Below are 18,156 nucleotides of genomic sequence, written 5' to 3'. Positions count from 1 at the left end.
CCTCGATTTGGTAGCAAAATAATGCGTCAGAAAATGCGCAGCTAACACAATTGCAAAGCGCTCCTGCCCGCTTTCAACATGTTCAAAATCTACACTTAAGCTATTGAAGAAGGAACGACAGCCAAAATTTACCAATGGTTACTCGCACATGACTGCTTGTGAGCTATGTGAGCGTACGCGTATAAGAGAAAGAACAATTTTGTCTCAAAGGATCATCAACCGGAGTCATATCGTCGATTTCGACTTTGACTCCTTTGACTTATCATTATCGATGGTCGCTTCTGGGGTATAATTAAGGTTTTCCAGTTGATACTGCAAGGCCCCATATACAATACTGTAAAATTTGAGCAGTCAAAATGACATCGGTACCCACTCCAACTACCAACCAAATTCTGCCACTGGGTAAGTGTAATTTCCCTGTTTCAGTTTTATTCATTGGAATAAAACTGAAACTGAATGAAACTAAAACTTTCATTGTATTCAATGGAAAATTTTGCTTAGTAAACTATAACAATCTATAACTACACTAACATTAACGGGCATACCTTGGTTGCTTGGTCGAGATCGCTGGCTCAGTGGCATGGTAGGCAGACAACTGAACCAGTGACAAGTTGGACAACTGAACCAGTAAAACTGAACCAGAGACAACTGAACCAGCGACAACTGAACCAGCGACAACTGAACCAGTGACAACTGAACCAGTGACAGCTGAACCAGCGACAACTGAACCAGTGACAACTGAACCAGCGACAACTGAACCAGTGATAACTGAACCAGTATGACAACTGAACCAGTATGACAACTGAACCAGTGGACAACTGAACCAGTAGACAACTGAACCAGTGACAACTGAACCAGTGACAACTGAACCAGTGACAACTGAACCAGTGACAACTGAACCAGTGACAACTGAGCCAGTGACAACTGAACCAGTGACAACTGAACCAGTAGACAACTGAACCAGTGACAACTGAACCAGTGGACAACTGAACCAGTGGACAACTGAACCAGTGGACAACTGAACCAGTGGACAACTGAACCAGTGGACAATTGAACCAGTGGACAACTGAACCAGTGGACAACTGAACCAGTGATGACTGAACCAGCGAACAACTGAACCAGCGGACAACTGAACCAGTGACAACTGAGCCAGTGGACAACTGAACCAGTGGACAACTGAACCAGTGGACAACTGAACCAGTGGACAACTGAACCAGTGACGACTGAACCAGTAGACAACTGAACCAGTAGACAACTGAACCAGAAGGCAGAAACAATTCAAATGTCGTACTGCGCTGTATAGGTATATGGTAGCGCGTGGCTGGACGGACGGACTGTACCAATCTGCCAGTCTGCCAATTGATCTGTGTCCGATCTATTAAAGGGACCCTCCCACCTTAACATTAGTTTTGAGTTGAGATAGCCAAGTTTGCGGCCAGGCTCAGAAACCACCATTTATCCTTCGCAACCCCCCCAGCTTTATGGTGTTCAAGAAATTTCTTCCCTTTACTTGCAGGGTGGGACCAGCGTGGTCCCTATCTCTTAACCATTACGGGAATCTGATGACGTCATCAGGCTTTCGAACGTCCGTTAAATGTTTGACTAAAACGTTTTGTAGCACGCGGTGGTATATGCTGCTTTGCGCGCAACAAATGCCGCACTTTTAAATAAAGTCGCTAGGAACAGCGGAGATCCCAAAAAGTAAACAAAAGTAAAAGTCTAATATCTTGAAAACCGGTGAATATTTTTCGATGAAATTTGGTAGATATCCGTTTTTGCTCTTTCTGAACCAAGCGACATCACTTTCATGCCAATTCATTAACTTTTTTGAAGGTGGGAGGGTCCCTTTAAAGTGTCCGTCCGAGAGCCGTACGATGGCTGACAGGGCTGACAGAGCCTGGTGGTCGCGAACTGGTGTGTACTGTGTAGCCGTTACGCACACCTGGGACGCCCGAATAGTTAGCAACGTATAAATAATATTCACTTTGATGGCGTAACTCGGGACAGACAGGGCATGTAACGTGGGCTTGGCAGAGTTCAGCCCGCCTGTGGGCCCAGAGGAATCTCCGGTATATAAATGGATTGACTGCTCGGGCTTACATCGGGCTTGCGCCAAACGTCGCGCAACTAGGGCGTAACTACGGCTGTCCTGAGCTCGCCGAGCGCGCATACCTCCGGCAGAGCATTGGCTTCAGTCGGCGTTTTTGAGTCATAAGCCGACTGCCCAAACGCTAGCCGGCTTTAGCCCAAGCGCTACACTGCTACACACGGGCACCGCACACTGCTGCGTGCGGTGTGTGCGGTGCGTCCAGCAGGCGTGGGGGTAGGGGATGGGTAGGCGGTTCTGACGTCACGGCTGCGTGCGGTGGACGGTCCGCTGTGGCCAGTCCCGACCGGCCACAGCGATCGCTGTGTGCGGTGACGGAAGGCTGACGTAGGGACGCAGTGGGCGGAGCTTCGAGGCTGTGTGCGGTCCGACCGCACACAGGGCCCGTGAACAGCCCCCTGGACAGCCGTAGTTACGCCCTAGTTGCGCGACGTTTGGCGCAAGCCCGATGTAAGCCCGAGCAGTCAATCCATTTATATACCGGAGATTCCTCTGGGCCCACAGGCGGGCTGAACTCCTGCTGAGCTCGCCGAGCGCGCATACCTCCGGCAGAGCATTGGCTTCAGTCGGCGTTTTTGAGTCATACGCCGACTGCCCAAACGCTAGCCGGCTTTAGCCCAAGCGCTAGCCGACTTTTGCCCGACTAAAAATATCGGGCAAGCCTCACTTTAGCCTGCTTGGGCCCGGAGTAAAATTGGCTGGCTGGGCTACTGGTTCAGTTGTCACTGGTTCAATTGTCACTGGTTCAGATGTCTCTGGTTCAGATGTCTCTGGTTCAGTTGTCACTGGTTCAGTTGCCACTGGTTCAGTTGTCACTGGTTCAGTTGTCCACTGGTTCAGTTGTCCACTGGTTCAGTTGTCACTGGTTCAGTTGTCCACTGGTTCAGTTGTCACTGGTTCAGTTGTCCAATGGTTCAGTTGTCACTGGTTCAGTTGTCACTGGTTCAGTTGTCACTGGTTCAGTTGTCACTGGTTCAGTTGTCTACTGGTTCAGTTGTCTACTGGTTCAGTTGTCTACTGGTTCAGTTGTCCACTGGTTCGGTTGTCCACTGGTTCAGTTGTCACTGGTTCAGTTGTCCCTGGTTCAGTTGTCACTGGTTCAGTTGACACTGGTTCAGTTGTCCCTGGTTCAGTTGTCACTGGTTCAGTTGTCCCTGGTTCAGCTGTCACTGGTTCAGTTGTCACGGGTTCAGTTGTCACTGGTTCAGTTGTCCTGGTTCAGTTGTCACTGGTTCAGTTGTCATGGAACCCAGTGGCATAGCATTGGCACCGATTGGCACCCATCACCAGACACCAGCTGCAGCTCTCTGTCAAACTTGTTTGCATATTAATAGCCAAGTTGGTACCCACTACCTAGGCTCTTAGCTCAAGCTTCAGCCTCACTGCACTGCAGCTTCAATGAATGCATTCCTATGCCCGGCAGAGCTGGTGGACAAATGTATTGGGTCTCGTCTACACATCATAATGAAGAATGACAAAGAGATTGTGGGCACACTGTGTGGGTTTGATGACTTTGTCAACATGGTGCTGGAGGATGTGACTGAGTATGAGAGCACACCTGAGGGCCGACGTGTCACCAAGCTGGAGACGATCCTGCTCAATGGCAACAACATCACCATGGTGAGGATGGAGGCTAGCTGCAGTGAAAGTTGGCCACATATAGAGGTCATTTTAACAATTGTACAGTAGCATTTTTTGGTCAACTATCCCCCTTTGGACATGCTCATCCAATACAAATGTTTTTTATTGTTACTTTCTCTGTTCTGTTTTCTTAAAATAAACTTACTTTTTGAAATCCCTAAACTCAAAGCTTTTTTCATTTTTTCAAACTCATATTTTCTCAATATTGTTCCAGTATTCTATCTATTGTGTAGTTAGGCAGTGGTGCTAGGTGTTAAAGTCCAGTACTTGAAAACATGTGGAATGGGGTCATATTAAAATGGCTGACCCCATTATGACATCTTATTACGTCTTAAGTCTTTAGATCATGTGCAATGGGCACCTGCGTTGCTTAAAGTAATGTGAGCTTTTGCTAGGGAACTTGTGTTTCAAAATCCATTCATAACCTGCGTGCTTGCAGGCTAAGTTTACATCTGTGCTGGTGCGGATGTGACGTGGTGTTTGTTTCAACGAGGCGACGGCCGCCCGTTCTTTTCAGCTCGTGCCGGGAGGAGAGATGCCGGATAACTGAGCCAACGCGCTCGGGCCCAGCTCGGAGCCATCTCATCTCATCATGCCCTGACATCCCTGCCCTGTATTCTATGTCGCCATGTCATTTGTTATAATATAAGATTGTCCAAACTCGCTGAGTTTTATGCAGGATAGAGCAGTCCTCCCTATTCTTTCTATCCTTTGTCTCTACCGTAATTTGAAGTTTTTCAATGCTTCTGAGCCGCATCATAAATCCTGTTATAACATGCCTGATGAATATATTTGATTTGTGTGCAACGATGAACAATAAAATAACGATAAAATATCAACAAAACTGGACGGCATAAAATATCAGCGGGAGTGCCGAGAAACTGGGCTCATTGAGCCGTCCATTGAGCCGTCCGCATTCCAGCCCGGCCCGGCGCCTCAGAACGGATCCCGGATCCAGACACCGTCGCCGTCCAGCGCCAGCAGCCAGCGCTCGAGCTGCTCGGCGTCGGGCCGCGAGCGGGCCTCATGCGCCCAGCAGCGCTCCACCACACACTGCCACCTGCCGGCCGCGGCGGGAAGCTGCGGTTCGGGCCGCCGCCGCAGCGCCACCACGATGTAGATGACCGTCTCGGGCTGGAGGCCGGCGAACGGGCGCCGCCCACTCAGCAGCTGCCACGTGCACACGCCCAGTGCGTACACGTCCGCCCGGCACGTGGCGCGCTCGCCGCGGAACAGCTCCGGGGCCATGTAGGGCACGGTGCCGCGTGCTCCACTCTGCGGGCAGACGTGGGGGACGGACGTACTGAACAGTCGCATGTGTCTGTGAGCCCGAAATATCAATTAGCGACACGATGAGCATTAACATTTTGGGGATTGTGCGATGCTTGCTTTTGTTTTTGAATAATTATTGCCTTCTCGCCAAGAGGTAAAATTATTACCTGGACTCTCAATAGTCCGCTCCGGACAAATTAAACACGAGTTGTGTGTCGCCTCGTCATTCATAAAAGCACTCAACTTTGAACCTGAACAGTAACAGACTGTCATCTCAATCAGCACCCAAACACCTCTCTCGACAGTCGACACCCTCATGCTCACCCCGCGTGCCTCGGGGTCATCGACGCTGCGCGCGCTGCCAAAGTCCCCCAATTTCAGATCGCCGGCGCGGGTGACGATCACGTTTGCCGGCTTCAGGTCCAGGTGAATCACCCCCTCTCCATGACAGTAGGCCAGCGCGGAGACCAGCTGTGTCACGAACCTGCGACAGAGACAGACCTGCTGCTCAGGGGGCGAGGGGAGCGCCAGTGGCATTGTCTGATATCAATAATCAGCCCTGATGAGAACTAGCAGTAAGCCGTAAGGTAAACTGTATAAGCAGCGAGTGCCAGAGCTCTGAGACCTCAACGGCCGCTGAATTGTTTCGATCAGCTCGTAGGAAGGTTATCATTAGTATCATTGACATGTCGAACAGCGTTTGAGTTTATCTTGCTCACTACCTTCAGTGTCTGGTCAGGTCCTGTGAAACCTGTCTGCGCACCTGGCGACATCGGCGGCCGGCAGGGGTCCGTCGGCGGCGTCCAGCAGCGCCTGCAGGCTGGCGCCGCCGCAGTACTCCATCTCCACGGTGGAGAAGGCCGCGTTCACACCGTATACGCCGTAGACGGCCACCAGGTGCGGGTGACGCAGCCGGCGCGCCAGCAGGTCGCCGGCACTGGGCGGCCGGCCGCGCACCACCTTCACAGCCACCGGACGCTCTGCCGGACCGCAGGGAGGGGAGGGGTATCAGACGACAGACATCCGCCACCTTCACCGGCCGCAGGGAGGTGGGGAGGGGGGGGGGGGCGTCACACATACACCACCTGCACCGCCACCGGCCGCAGTGGGGGGGGGGGGGGAGGAGCGTCACACTGCACACATACACCACCTTTACCGCCACCGGCCGCTCTGCCGGTCCGCGGTGAGGGGGCGTCAGACGACAGACATCTGGCGATTGGGGCTCGAACGATTGACAACTACCGGGAATGATTGTTCCACTAATTTTTGTCGGCTGCTGCCCCATTGGAGATGATTTGGGGCTTCATTGAGAAGGCATATCGCTCATCAAGCTCCACAGACTGCTAATTTTGTGAAAAGCTCAGACAGGAGATAATCTAGAGAGCAGTGAAGACGTAGTAGCCATTCGGGCACTCACCTCTCCTCCTTCCCAGCACCACCGTTCCGAAGGCGCCTCTGCCGAGCACGGGCACATCCGGGTGCGAGTCCAGGCCGTGTTCCTCCACCTCCGTCCGCTCCGGGGTATCGAACTTCAGTCCGGCGCCGGTCCAGCTCCCTCGCCGGCGTCCAGTGATCACCGGAGTCCGAGGGGCGCCCGGCGGAGGCTCGCCGTCCAGACGCACCGGCGCCGGGCTGGCGGGGCTCGCAGCTGTGTAGGTGGCGCTGTCATCCTCGTCTGTTTTGTGACAGGTGGCGCTGCGTACGTCCCCGCTGGCGAACGGATCAGGGATCTCGTCCGGCGGCGACCCCGGCGTCACCAGCAGAGACGGCCGGGGCAGAATGGACCTGCCGGATATTGTCCATCATCGAAACACTGCACAAACATTAGTAAAACTAATTAGTATCTAATCAGCTCTCTGGTCTCTGCAATGACACCTCACACCGGCCGATGCAATCAGCAATGCGATGCAACGCAAGCCGACCGTCTTCGGCGGTATTCAACCACGAACCAGGTGACGCGAATTACGTCTCTAGTCTTCTCGATCCTGACCTATCGTTCTGAATGGATTCCATTTGGGTCATCTAAAAAGTGCCTATTACGCTCATTGCTCACTGCTCAGCTCACCTGTTCCAGGGCTGGTCAGGTCGCAGCGGTGACCGCCGGAACAGCAGAGCTACGGGCGAGACGGCCGAGCCACGCCGGGGCCGCCGGGCGCCGGCGCCGGGGCCGGGGGCCGGAACGGACAGCTGGAGCGCCCCCGGCGGGGGGCCGGCCGGGTCCCGGGGCGACGCGTGCAGCGAGAGACGACGGCCGGCCGCCGGCGACACCGGCCCGCCGCGGCCGGTCGGGGTCAGTGACCTCGACCGACATCCGACCGTCAGCAGGTGACGGACGCCCGACATGGTGACTGTCGGCCGGACTGTCAGCCGTGTCAGCCGTGTCAGTGGCCGACACACGCCCACTCACTGCAAACTGCAGCTATTTCCTTCTGCACTGTTTCCTGTCACGTCACCCGCCGCTCAGAGCCGAATCGAACCACCCCCATCGTCACGGTCTCACCGGGGCAGAGGCGGCTGGGTATCTGAGCTCCGCGACCACGGAGGTCGCTGCCCGGGTCTCCCGGCCGATCCTCCGCGCCCCGGGCGACCCCGCTGACCGTGTCACCGGTGAGCCACGGGCGAGCCGAGGTCACCAGAGCGGGGTGCAGGCCGACATTTCAGTGGTCGGCGCTGAGCGCGCAGTTTCCTCGGCACCCAGGTATATGAGCGCTCGGTGAGTGACCGCGGGTGCGGCCCGCCGGTCATTTTACCGGCTCCGTGTGCCGCCCCCGGTCTGCACAGAGCGGGATGCGTCACATCCGAGCCGGTACGCTCCAGGCAATGCTAATCGTAGTCGTTATTCGCTCCACCCGAACGGGACGGGCCAAGGCACCGGGGTTGTCCTGCACCGTTTTCATGCCAGTCGGACTGTCAGCACCCAACGGTCATAGCGGAAGAATCATTCATTGAAATACACACCTCCCCTGACGCATTTTTCCACACAATCCAGAGCGCAGGCCAATAAACCACCCGTCCACCCACCACCCGGCGCCTCCCCAGCTGATGTGCCTGAGCGCGCCTCTGCGCCGCGGAGCGATCAGCTGACTGCGGCGGGCGGTACCGGCCGCTCCGCCGCCGCCGCCGCCGCCGCCGCGTGGGGATAGAGGGGCGGAGTGGGAGCCGGCGTGGCCGTGAGTTTGGGAGACGTGAGAGCGTGCGTGGACCGTGGGGTGAGCTGGAAACTCGGGTGAAGAAACTTTGCGCCAATAGGTAAGTCCTGCTGCCCCATTGGTCCATGAAAGGCTAGTTTTGTTGATATGATACGGCAGAGTTGAGTTTTTTTTTTGTTTAGTCTTGAGTGTGCGTCGGCTCCGGGGTCAGGGTCGATTGCCACTGCCGCCCCGTGCTCATGCTGTGGCTCCGTGCGACCACGCTGGAAAGCGACTCAGCGGCAGCGGCACGTGACTGTGAGTACTGAGTACGTGATCTCAGTGTCTGCAGTGCAAGTGAGGTCGTCTATTGCACCTGTCGGCTGTCAGTCCTTGTTGAGATAAGTGCTCAGCTATCCCTGACTTGCTGCACTAATTGAATAACGAACAACTGGGCGCACAGTGGGATGACTGATGCCGAATGTGTCATTTTTCTCTGAATCAATCTAAAATAGTTGTAGTGTCACGATGAGACGTTATTGAATCGTCCCGTGCGCATACTTCAGCCCTTATTAATTATTCAGTCCATCTGTGCATTTCGTGTTCTGAACTTCTGACCCTCACCTGACCTATCGCGGTCTTGTGCATTTTATCGCCCGCGCGAGGGTGTGGCAATGAAAATTCCTTCGCCATTTCGCCCCTAATTGCGGCCGAAACGGCCCTCTCTCTTAACCCGCGCCCCGTTGAGGTCTGGCAGGTTCCACGTGCTGTTAGGGGGGGGGGGGCAAAGGCCCCCCGTCGTATCTCCGGAAGCAATCGCCGGATCGGAAAAATTCAAACGGCAATCGAAACGGCTCATCGAGATGCACAAGATAGGTTATCGATGACCTTGATACTTGACCTGTGACGTCACAGGGAGGTCAAACAAGGTCAAATCATGGTCCAATTTGCAATGACGAGAAGTCGGTCATAAAAATGAAATACAAGTTTTCAAAATGGGTCTGGATGTGATGTAAATGATAGATCTGGCATGTGGATAGTCACCTGAGTGGATGATGACCTGTGACGTCACAACAGGGGTCAGCCTCGACCAATCAGAAAACACTTTGGTGAATCGTAAGGAAAGGCATGTTTAATTGTAAATATTCGAGTCTTTATGAAGACATGTCATGTAAAATTTCTCCAAATTTCAAAAATATCTCAAATCTAAATTTTGAGTTAGAATATCCCTAGATCTATAGATTTGTATATACTGGAACTTTCGAGGAAGCCTTTTTGTTTGCCATGCTTTCTTATACCTAAGGTCGAATTTTTTAGTCGCTAAGTTGAAACCCTGATTTCCTGCGATTTTTCTCCGTGAACAACTTTTTCGACGAAAAATCGCCGAACATGACCTCAGTTTAGCCTCTATAGTTCGTGACCTGAGATGACCTGGGACCTAAATTTTTCAGGAGTTATGAAAAATTGATGACAGGAGTGGTACTGAGAGTTTCAAGTCGAAATTCGCAGCCGTTTCTGAGTTATCGCCGAAAAATCACAGGGGTGCCCTTTGCCCCCCCCCCCCCAACGGGTCGCGGGCTAATCCGTCGATATCTCCTAATGTATTGCAGATGCAGGAGGGTGAAAACCCCTCCCCCCGTCCGCCTCCCCTATCGGCGGGCAGAGGCCGCCGCCGCAGCACAGTGGGCGATCCAGCCGCTGTAGCCTCGCGAAACCTATCGGCATTCGTAAGTCGTAACATCCATGTTTTTGAAGCTAGAACTATAATATTTAGGAACAATCTTCTTGAATATCTAATGAGCATCTTTTCAGGATTTGTGCTCTGTGAAGAGGGCCCGAGAGCTTGCAATTTGCCTAATTGCCGCTCGAATAACGCTTGAATGCTTTTGAGGGTAGGTTGAAATTTATGACGACATGAGTTGGGTATGACATTGAAATGGCGTGTACCTTCGTAGAGCATTGCATTCAAACCAATTTTTTATTTATACATTTATGCCCTACCCATTTATACATATATCATGAAACAGCGTAACCATCGCCCGGCAAGGCCCCATTTCATAACGTGACCCAAGCAACGGGCTTCTTTTTTGGTAAATAACTTCGCAAAAAATGGCCGCAGAACCGCGATTTCGGCATTATTGTGTTCGCCTTTCTCAGGCGCGTCGAATGGTATACTTTTTGAACAGGTGAGGCCACCGTAAGGTGTTGACCTCGGGTCAAGGTCAGGTCAGAGGTCCGTCTTCAGGTCACGAAGCTGGTCGGAGGAGGTCACATCGCATAGCATTCGATTTGGCAGGTGTTACGGAGTCAATTGATGACTTTTCCGACTCTAGCTCAATTTAATCGGGAGCTATGTATTGACGAAAAACTCGTATGACCCTAACGACGTCATAAATGACGTCATTCAAGGTCAACAATGCAAAAATGAAGCATCAGATCTTGTGAGGAGTGCATGAAATAACGATTCCATGTATAGGTACTTGAGACAATTGTATATACATTCTTGGCGCCAAAACAACAGTTTTCATCATATTTCCCATTAGTAGTGTAAATTTCAGAAAACGTATGTCCAATGTACGTCCAATGTCCAATACTTACGTCGACTGTCCGTCCAAAAATGTCCAAGTCAGCCATTTGTCCAAAGATGACCGACATCTACGCAATAGTTTTCACTCAACACCGTTATTTAATTTGCTTTTAATGTATCTATACCAGCTCAAAAATGTTAATCACATCGAAAGCTGAGCTTTCTAATAGCCGATCAATGTTGAAACTACTTTATAAAAATTTTGAGGTGTAGCAAGCGATTGTCCAAAGTTGTCCAAAGCCTGCTGCCATTGTCCAACCGAATTCCGAATCGGACATTGGACCAAATCGGAATTCCGAAGATTCAAGTTCCGATTGACACCACTATTTCCCATTGACTTATAGGTGAGGTCACGTGACCAACCTTACCTCACGTGACGTTAGGAAAAATCTGATACTTAAACCAAGGCCGTATAAGTTACTTAAACGTTCTAAGACCTCTAGATGAGGACAATAAGTCCTGCAAGTTTCACATCCCTGTGAAAGTTACTCTGGCTCTGAGAGCGTTGCGAAGTTACGACATCTGAGGACCATGTAGAGGTTCATTTATGTGACCTGACTTTGCAAGTGGCTGCAAATTTTCACTGGCTCCCCTAATAGATAATGTCTTAGTGCATGCGATACCTCATTATTTTCAGTCCTTCCTCGTAATACTTTGCTGGGCTTGGTAAATTCAGTAAACGTAATGTTGGGCGGCAGTAAAAAACATAAAAAGTTAACCTAATTATAAGACATTTTGAACTGATTTTGTCTACTTGCTTTTTATGACGGAATCGTCTTAACATCTAAATTTCACTTTCCATGCAAAATGGATGTTCAACACTTAGCAATTTCATCGTTCCGCAAAATATTCAAAGAGCGTAAAAATCGGCTGTTATGAAGTGCTACGGATTGCCATAGGCGCGGGAGCCGGGGGGGGCAGTGGGGGCAGCCTGCCCCCCCAACTCTGGGGCCGTGGGGGCGGTGCCCCCACAGCTTTGAGACGGAATACCACACTTTTTTTGCAAATGTTTTCTTTTTTTGTTGAAAAAGCCGAGGGTGGCCTAAATAATATACAATAAGTGGCCTAAAACCGGTGAGAAAACTAGATTTGGGGGTACCCTAGGTTGTTCTCTATTATGGTGTGCCCCCCCAGTCGGAAAGTAGTTCCCGCGCCCCTGCGGATTGCTGTCTTTAACGATACCTTTGTCTACGAAAAATGTTTTCTGAGCCATGCATATGCCATAATCGTAATATTTCATGAATTTACTGTCGACTAATGTGCGTTGTTTTCCAATTTTCGGGAAAAGTGTCTTTGAGGTTTCGCGAGGCTAGACCGGCCCGATCGCCTACCGTGCGCGCAGTAGCGTTACGGGGCCGCGGGCTGCGGACTAAACCTCATAGAGCCTAATAATTTACGGACAGTGATATCTTATCTACCTTCACTGTGGACGAACCGTTGCGTTATCTTGGACGAACCTACGGTTTACCGGGATAGTTGGGTGAGGGGGGGGGGTCACGGACAAGACCCCTCTTTGCTGTTTCGCCGCCAATGGACCGCAACGAAAAATGTATGAGGTACACTCGGGGGCAGATTGATGTTCCACCACTCCCTACCCATCGGGCGATCCCATGGCTCAGAACTGGCTGCTGTCAGTGTTGCCTGCCCTCAGCACTGCTCAACACTGCCTGCCAGTGCCAGTGCTGCCAGTTCTGCCACTGGCAGTAGCCAGTGCTGAGCCATGGGAGCCCGATAGGTAGGGAGTGGTGGAACATCAATCTGCCCCCGAGTGTACCAGGGTGCTATCCGTTACGGATGCGGAACGGCTGCGCACGAACTGGAATACGGAACGCCAGCCACTGACGCTCCCAGATGCCGTAAAGAGCATGCTTTTACATTTAAAAGTAAGAATTAGGAGAACAAATTTATCACCATTGCTCCTCTCTACGTGGCACGTCAGTTGATATCTGCCTACAGGGTGTCCCGAAATTGATGCGCGGTTGTTTTATCATCAATAACTTATAAAGTACTTGAATTTACTTCACGGTTTATATTTTACCAGTATAACGCCTTTTGGGGCGACTAACGGAGCGAGCGAGAGGGTGGGCCTTGCACGTGCGAAATTTCGAGGGGGTACCTCCAACTGACTTGTGCACGGCACCCTCCTAACCGGTCTCTAGCGATGTGCCAAATTTGAGCACAATCGTCCCAGCCGTTCTCGAGATCTTGAAGCGGTACCCTGCACGTGCGCACGTGCAAAATGGGTCCCAACTGACTTGTGCACGGCACCCTACTAACTGGTCCCTAACCGTGTACCAAATTTGAGCGCAATCGGTCCAGCCGTTCTCGAGATCTGGAAACGGATCCCTGCACGTGCGCACGTGCAGCAGCACCCCAGCTCTGGCACATGGATATGCATTGCCTAGTGGGTGCCTACCTACATGCCAACTTTCAGCGCAATCGGCCCAGTAGTTACCGAGATATTGCAACTATTACAAAAGTGACACCTCTTCGTTTTGCACGTGGCACGTGCATAAGGGGCCACCCACATGCATCGAGAATCGTCCAATACTTGGTAGAAGGAATGAAGCTACCCTACAAAAGTTACCGCATGTAAATCGGTCAAGTGGTTGTTGAGATATAAGCGTCGCAGAATCGTGACCACGGCCGGCCGCCCATACTCAGAAATTTTCTTTGGACTCCGCTCGCTTCGCTCGCTCCGTAATCATAGTCTCCATTCAGTCGCATACACGGCTTATTGCACTCTATAGCGTGTCACGTTTCAGGTTGTCAATAGTCTCTTTTTTGAAACTACGCCTTGCCGTTTATAACTTCTGAAACAGCCTCTTCTCTGAGCTAGCCGGTGGAAGCTTGCTGAGCTCTTTTCTGACGATCGTCCAGATAATTTGGATCGGGGACAGGTCCAGAGTGTTGCCAGACCATGCCCCTTCCCCCAGAGGCCTTAGAGCCTCGCTCGGCACCAGTCCTGGGTCTTCCTGGCGTGATAGGCTCGAGCCCTTTCTTGCTGGAAATGGCCCTGGACATGTCCGACCAAAGTTTGACTCTGGTTTTTGAACCATTTACCTTTTTCTCAGCATCTTTGTGTCATCAGTCTTCTTCAGCACCTGGCTAGCATAGTAATAAGCAGTCACGGTCTGTCCCCGAGGCACCTCGTAAAGCTTAGAGAGCCTCTGTAGTCTCTAGCTCATCATGCTCCATATGAGATTCTTCAGCAGATGTTTCACGGTCTCGACAGCGGACTCCTCAGAGCTGCTATTGGCCCACATTTCGATCGTTCTGACAGTCAGGGACTTAGAGAGCACAAAGGGCACATCGTCACTGAAAAGGACGCATCTCCAGTCCTGAGTGGTCCAGTTTTTGTGGGTCTTGGCGAAATCCAGCTGCCTGCACTTCTGGACCACGGTAAGCCAGGTCTGCATCCTGAGGTTGAGCAACTTCAGCTTCAAGGATAGTCTTCAAATATTAGTGGAGGGTCGATTTGGATGCTGGGTCATGCATCTCTGAGTTTTCTTGTCAGCGCTTATGTTGATTGGTGCTTTTAAAGGTCGACTTTGCAATCACGATTTTCGCCACTCGACTCAAGGCAGTCTTCCGCCCTCGAATTGTGCCGTTCTTGAGTGTCTCTCCAGATCGTTTGAGGTCCATCCAGCGTTTAATCGTTACAGAGTTGACGTCCAATTCTCTGGCATCCTGAGCCTGGGTCACACCGTCCTTGATCATCCCCACCGCGCGGTAGCGGATCGGTAGTTTGTGCCTTTTCACTTTTGGTGATATGTAGTTTCTCCACGTTGCATGTCTGGACAAGAGTGGCCTCTCGCGCCCATTATCGGCCGCGGTCAGGTTAGCCGCCTGGATCACGTGATAGTGTGACCAGCAAGGTGTCAGTGGTGCCAAAGCCGCTAAAATTGCATTTGCTCAATACTCCGGAGGGACAACATAACATGCGGCATCAACCGCGCATCAATTTGGGGACACCCTGTAGTGCCTACCTACCTTTATGAAATGTGAAGGATATAACCAGACAACTTTAATCCTGTCCATGGCGTAAAATATGAAGCACAGCGCGCCCATGTATGGATGCCACTCATATCGAGGTCGGTTCGCCCGTTTTGACACCAGGTCCGAAAAGCTTGGACAAATACCACGCATGCTGCCGAACAGGCTCCGTGAAGATGTCCGCGGGGCTACGTGTGAACGGCAATGACGGTGTTCTACCTATTTATCGAGCACTCGCCCATAAAATCGCTCAGTGTTTATTAAATTCACTACAATGGTGCAATACAGCTGAGCCAACGGCTTCAGTTTCTAACTCCTTTTGGAGGTTAAATTTACTACAATGGTGCAATACAGCTAAGCCAACGGCTTCAGTTTCTAACTCCTTTTGGAGGTGCAGCATCTGCAGTGCTCCTGCGACACGTGTCGCGCAACGCATGCGCTGTCTATGTGAACGCAACTGCACAATACCTACACACAGGCGCACCTGTCTGGCGAGCCACTCCTTCACTTGTCACCGCTGCTCTCTTTTACGGCCTTGCCGCTGCTGCTTTCTCCGGTGGGTGAATATGTCGCTTGCTCCTCGTAGGCGTTGCGCTTATTACTCAGCCTGTGCGCCAGCGTCTCGAGCAGCAGCAGCAGCAGCGCGACGCCGACGCCGGCGAGCAGCACCTCCAGCACGGGCCAGCACTCGGAGAGGCCGAGCGGCGACCAGTGGGAGCGCGGCCGCGCCTCCAGGTCACAGTGCTGCACGCTGCGCAGCAGGCGCTCGGGCAGTCGGCGCCGCCTCAGCCGGTCCAGCACACCTGTCTCCATGAGTCGCAGCAGGGCGGCATCGAAGGCGCGCCTCTCGACCAGACCGTGGCGGAACGGCAGGCCTCCCCAGTGCCGCCCCAGACTCTGCGGGAAGGCGCAGACGGGAGGACAGCCGTTCCACGAGCACATCTGCAGGATATCCACCGACGACAGGAAGAAGGCGAACTTGCGCTCGGTGGCCCTGGACACCCACTCCGAAGCGCTGATGCTCAGAGACTGCGACATCGACGAGCTGAAGTCCATGCCGGGCTGGGGATGGTTTTGCAGCATGTCTTCCGCGATCGAGCGTGGAACGACGGACCACTGCCAGTCCTCGAGCCGGGTGACGTCGTCCGGCTGCGCGAACGGCATGCGCGCCCGCTCCATGGTCACCTGCGACAGCAGGTCGGCCGTGTAGAACTGGAATGACAGCATGCCGACGCCGAGCACCGCGGCAGCAGCCACGCACTGCGAGAGCCGGCCGGGCCGCAGCGGCTCACAGCGGGTGCAGAACGAGCCGAGCGCCAGCAGGCAGACTGTGGAGAGGCGCGAGATGGCGGCGCCGCTGGGCCGCAGCGCCAGGTGTCCGCCGGCGGCGGCCAGCAGCAGCAGGCCGACGGCCAGCGCGCGCAGGCGAGCGCTCTCCAGGCTGCCGCTGAACGACGGCGACGACTGCCTCTCCGGAGTTCTCACGAACATTTTATTTGTGTACTGGATGATCGGTATTGAAAGGTGCACGGTCCGATGCCTTTCCCAAGTCCAGCCAAAATAGTTGGTGGCAAAATCAACCGAACCATTCTCAAATAGCTTGAAGAAGTGGAGCATATAGTTGTTGGTGATGACAGTCTCGTTCATGCGGAATCCCATAGCATCCTGAAGAAGGTCGAAGATGTCTCTCACTAAAGCGTCACTGGAGTACACAGACGGTGGGTTCGGGTAAAACCAGAGGAAATTGACGACTCTGTAGGTTTTGTTGACGACTCGGAGGTCCTTAAAGCCGGCCGGAGGTGGCGCCGGCAGCGGCAGCGGGCTCAGCCGGCCGGCCCGGCAGTGGCCGACGGTGGTTACCAGCGGCCCGGAGTCGGCGTACTGGGCCACGCGCAGCAGCCGGCCCGAGTCGGGCTGCAGCAGCTCGGCGCCGCTCAGCCGGCCGGCCAGCCGCTGCAGCCGGTCCAGCGGCACCGGACTGGGCGGCAGCAGCACCAGCGGCCGCGCCGGCGCCGCCCGCTCGGGCGCCGCCAGCTGGATGGTGCCGCCGCCGCCGCCGCCGCCGCCGCCGGCCGGGGAGCGGCGCGCGAACACGGCCCGTCCGGAGAGCTGCAGCAGCAGCGCCGGAAGCAGCCAGACGGGGTCGGGCGGCTGCCAGAGCAGCTCGGCGGCCGGCCAGCCGTGCTCGGCCGCCAGCTGGCCGGCGCACCGCGCCACATCCGCCGCAGACAGTGCCATCAGAGGACGCCGGTCACGTCCAGCCGAGGTCTGAACACACCTCCTCGGTCCGTGATGAGCGAGGACAGCACTGTGTCCGCCACACCGCGAACAGAGAGAACCCCCACCGCCCGGCTCCAACGTCGGTCGCGACGTCAAGGGCCGACGAAGCGCGAGCTCAATGTGTCGGCCACGCCGTCCGTCACAGGGGCCGCACTTGTGGCTATAACTCAGCTCCTCGCCATGCCACAGCGCACCGGCTGGAACCGACGTCCTGTGCAGCATGAATGCAAGGAGGAAATCAATTTGTTTGCCAAGGTTGCAGGAGTTGGCTCGAAATGACTTGCACGCCGCTGCGATGCATTTCGATGATTAGTTGGTCAGGGCCTGTGACAGAGGCAACAGCGTCTTTTTAGCTCTCGCCGAAAACACGTGACCAGACGACAGTTAATCAATGAATCGGTCAACGAACTAGCTACTGTCAAATTGTCTACGATGTTCGTAGCTGCGTCACACGCAGGTTAATTTACAATAAACTACACGCGATTTTACATGTTGGTGCATTACATGTGTTATAGGGTAATTGATTTCTTTTTTCGGCAGTTCTTGGTGACATGGAACTGTAAATTGAGCTTTTGGTGACATTAGCCTGTCTGGCGGGATGATTATCACTAGGATGGCGGCGGCCGAGCGAACGTCGCCGCTCAGCATTGTGGCACGCGTCTCAAGTGTCCTAAGTATCCTAAATGCCTTGATTGGACTGAACATTCAGCACTTATTCGCGATGTTGAGTTGAACTAGTTATAGTGGGTCGTGGGACGTGATAAATGTAACATTATAAGTCAACTGATAATGTTTTTTCTCCGCGGTGAGGGCGAGCGCCGCCCATGTGATTGCGTCATACCGCCCGCTCGTCAGGTCCGCATGACCCGAGCCCGGGTCATTCGCGCTCGCAGCGCCGCCGAGAGCAGTCAGCCACTGAGCCGTGGGCTGAGCGCGGCGCTTCCTGCTTTTCGTGACGTGTCGTGTTTTTTTTCGACATTGCTGCTGCTTGACAGCACTGGAGGTGAGGTGTCTTGGAGATCGCATTAGTGATAACTATGTCGATACCTTTGCGGCCGCATTGCCGATCAGCAGATATTGCATCTAGATTCTTTGCTTGGACTTTCCAAGTCTGACTGGTCTCATCGCTGATGACATCTTAATGT

The 18,156-nt window shown here is 53.3% G+C and overlaps 3 protein-coding genes across 3 annotated transcripts in view; 2 read left to right on the top strand and 1 right to left on the bottom strand.

Annotated features, from left to right (window-relative positions):
• The first annotated feature begins 72 nt into the window (after positions 1 to 72).
• LOC122368153 (U6 snRNA-associated Sm-like protein LSm5) lies at positions 73 to 4,447 on the top strand. Its single transcript, XM_043341822.1, has 3 exons — positions 73 to 402; positions 3,531 to 3,727; positions 4,266 to 4,447. The coding sequence occupies exons 1-3, from the start codon at positions 357 to 359 to the stop codon at positions 4,296 to 4,298; spliced, it is 276 nt and encodes a 91-aa protein (XP_043197757.1). The 5' UTR covers positions 73 to 356; the 3' UTR covers positions 4,299 to 4,447.
• Positions 4,448 to 4,522: 75 nt separating this feature from the next.
• LOC122368152 (serine/threonine-protein kinase mos-like) lies at positions 4,523 to 7,586 on the bottom strand. The gene is made up of 5 exons (XM_043341821.1): positions 7,086 to 7,586; positions 6,438 to 6,805; positions 5,784 to 6,000; positions 5,345 to 5,504; positions 4,523 to 5,023 (listed from the first exon to the last, which is right to left on the bottom strand). Exons 1-5 carry the CDS (start codon positions 7,361 to 7,363, stop codon positions 4,685 to 4,687), a joined length of 1,362 nt encoding a protein of 453 aa, XP_043197756.1. The 5' UTR covers positions 7,364 to 7,586; the 3' UTR covers positions 4,523 to 4,684.
• Positions 7,587 to 8,098: 512 nt separating this feature from the next.
• The window catches only part of LOC122368157 (protein O-glucosyltransferase 2-like), a 146,127-nt gene continuing 136,069 nt past the window's right edge, over positions 8,099 to 18,156 (top strand). The window contains exon 1 of the mRNA XM_043341824.1: positions 8,099 to 8,269. The gene's annotated coding sequence lies outside the window, so the exon portion shown is untranslated. The remainder of the gene's footprint in view (positions 8,270 to 18,156) is intronic.

The sequence above is a fragment of the Amphibalanus amphitrite genome, unplaced genomic scaffold (assembly GCF_019059575.1).
Source record: "Amphibalanus amphitrite isolate SeventyFive unplaced genomic scaffold, NRLGWU_Aamphi_draft 000928F_arrow, whole genome shotgun sequence".
Classification (NCBI taxonomy): domain Eukaryota; kingdom Metazoa; phylum Arthropoda; class Thecostraca; order Balanomorpha; family Balanidae; genus Amphibalanus; species Amphibalanus amphitrite.
Note: the sequence above shows the minus strand (reverse complement) of the source record. Positions and strands in the feature narration are given on the sequence as shown.

What these genes read in the sequence shown, in the direction of transcription:
- LOC122368152 (XM_043341821.1), bottom strand. Translation starts at nt 7,363, where the DNA reads ATGTCGGGCGTCCGTCACCTGCTGACGGTCGGATGTCGGTCGAGGTCA. An exon ending in CCTGACCAGCCCTGGAACAG is followed by an intron (nt 6,806 to 7,085) that starts GTGAGCTGAGCA and finishes AATATCCGGCAG; the next exon opens with GTCCATTCTGCCCCGGCCGT. An exon ending in ATGACCCCGAGGCACGCGGG is followed by an intron (nt 5,024 to 5,344) that starts GTGAGCATGAGG and finishes GTCTGCCCGCAG; the next exon opens with AGTGGAGCACGCGGCACCGT.
- LOC122368153 (XM_043341822.1), top strand. Translation starts at nt 357, where the DNA reads ATGACATCGGTACCCACTCCAACTACCAACCAAATTCTGCCACTGG. An exon ending in CAACCAAATTCTGCCACTGG is followed by an intron (nt 403 to 3,530) that starts GTAAGTGTAATT and finishes TATGCCCGGCAG; the next exon opens with AGCTGGTGGACAAATGTATT. An exon ending in ATGGCAACAACATCACCATG is followed by an intron (nt 3,728 to 4,265) that starts GTGAGGATGGAG and finishes CGTTCTTTTCAG; the next exon opens with CTCGTGCCGGGAGGAGAGAT.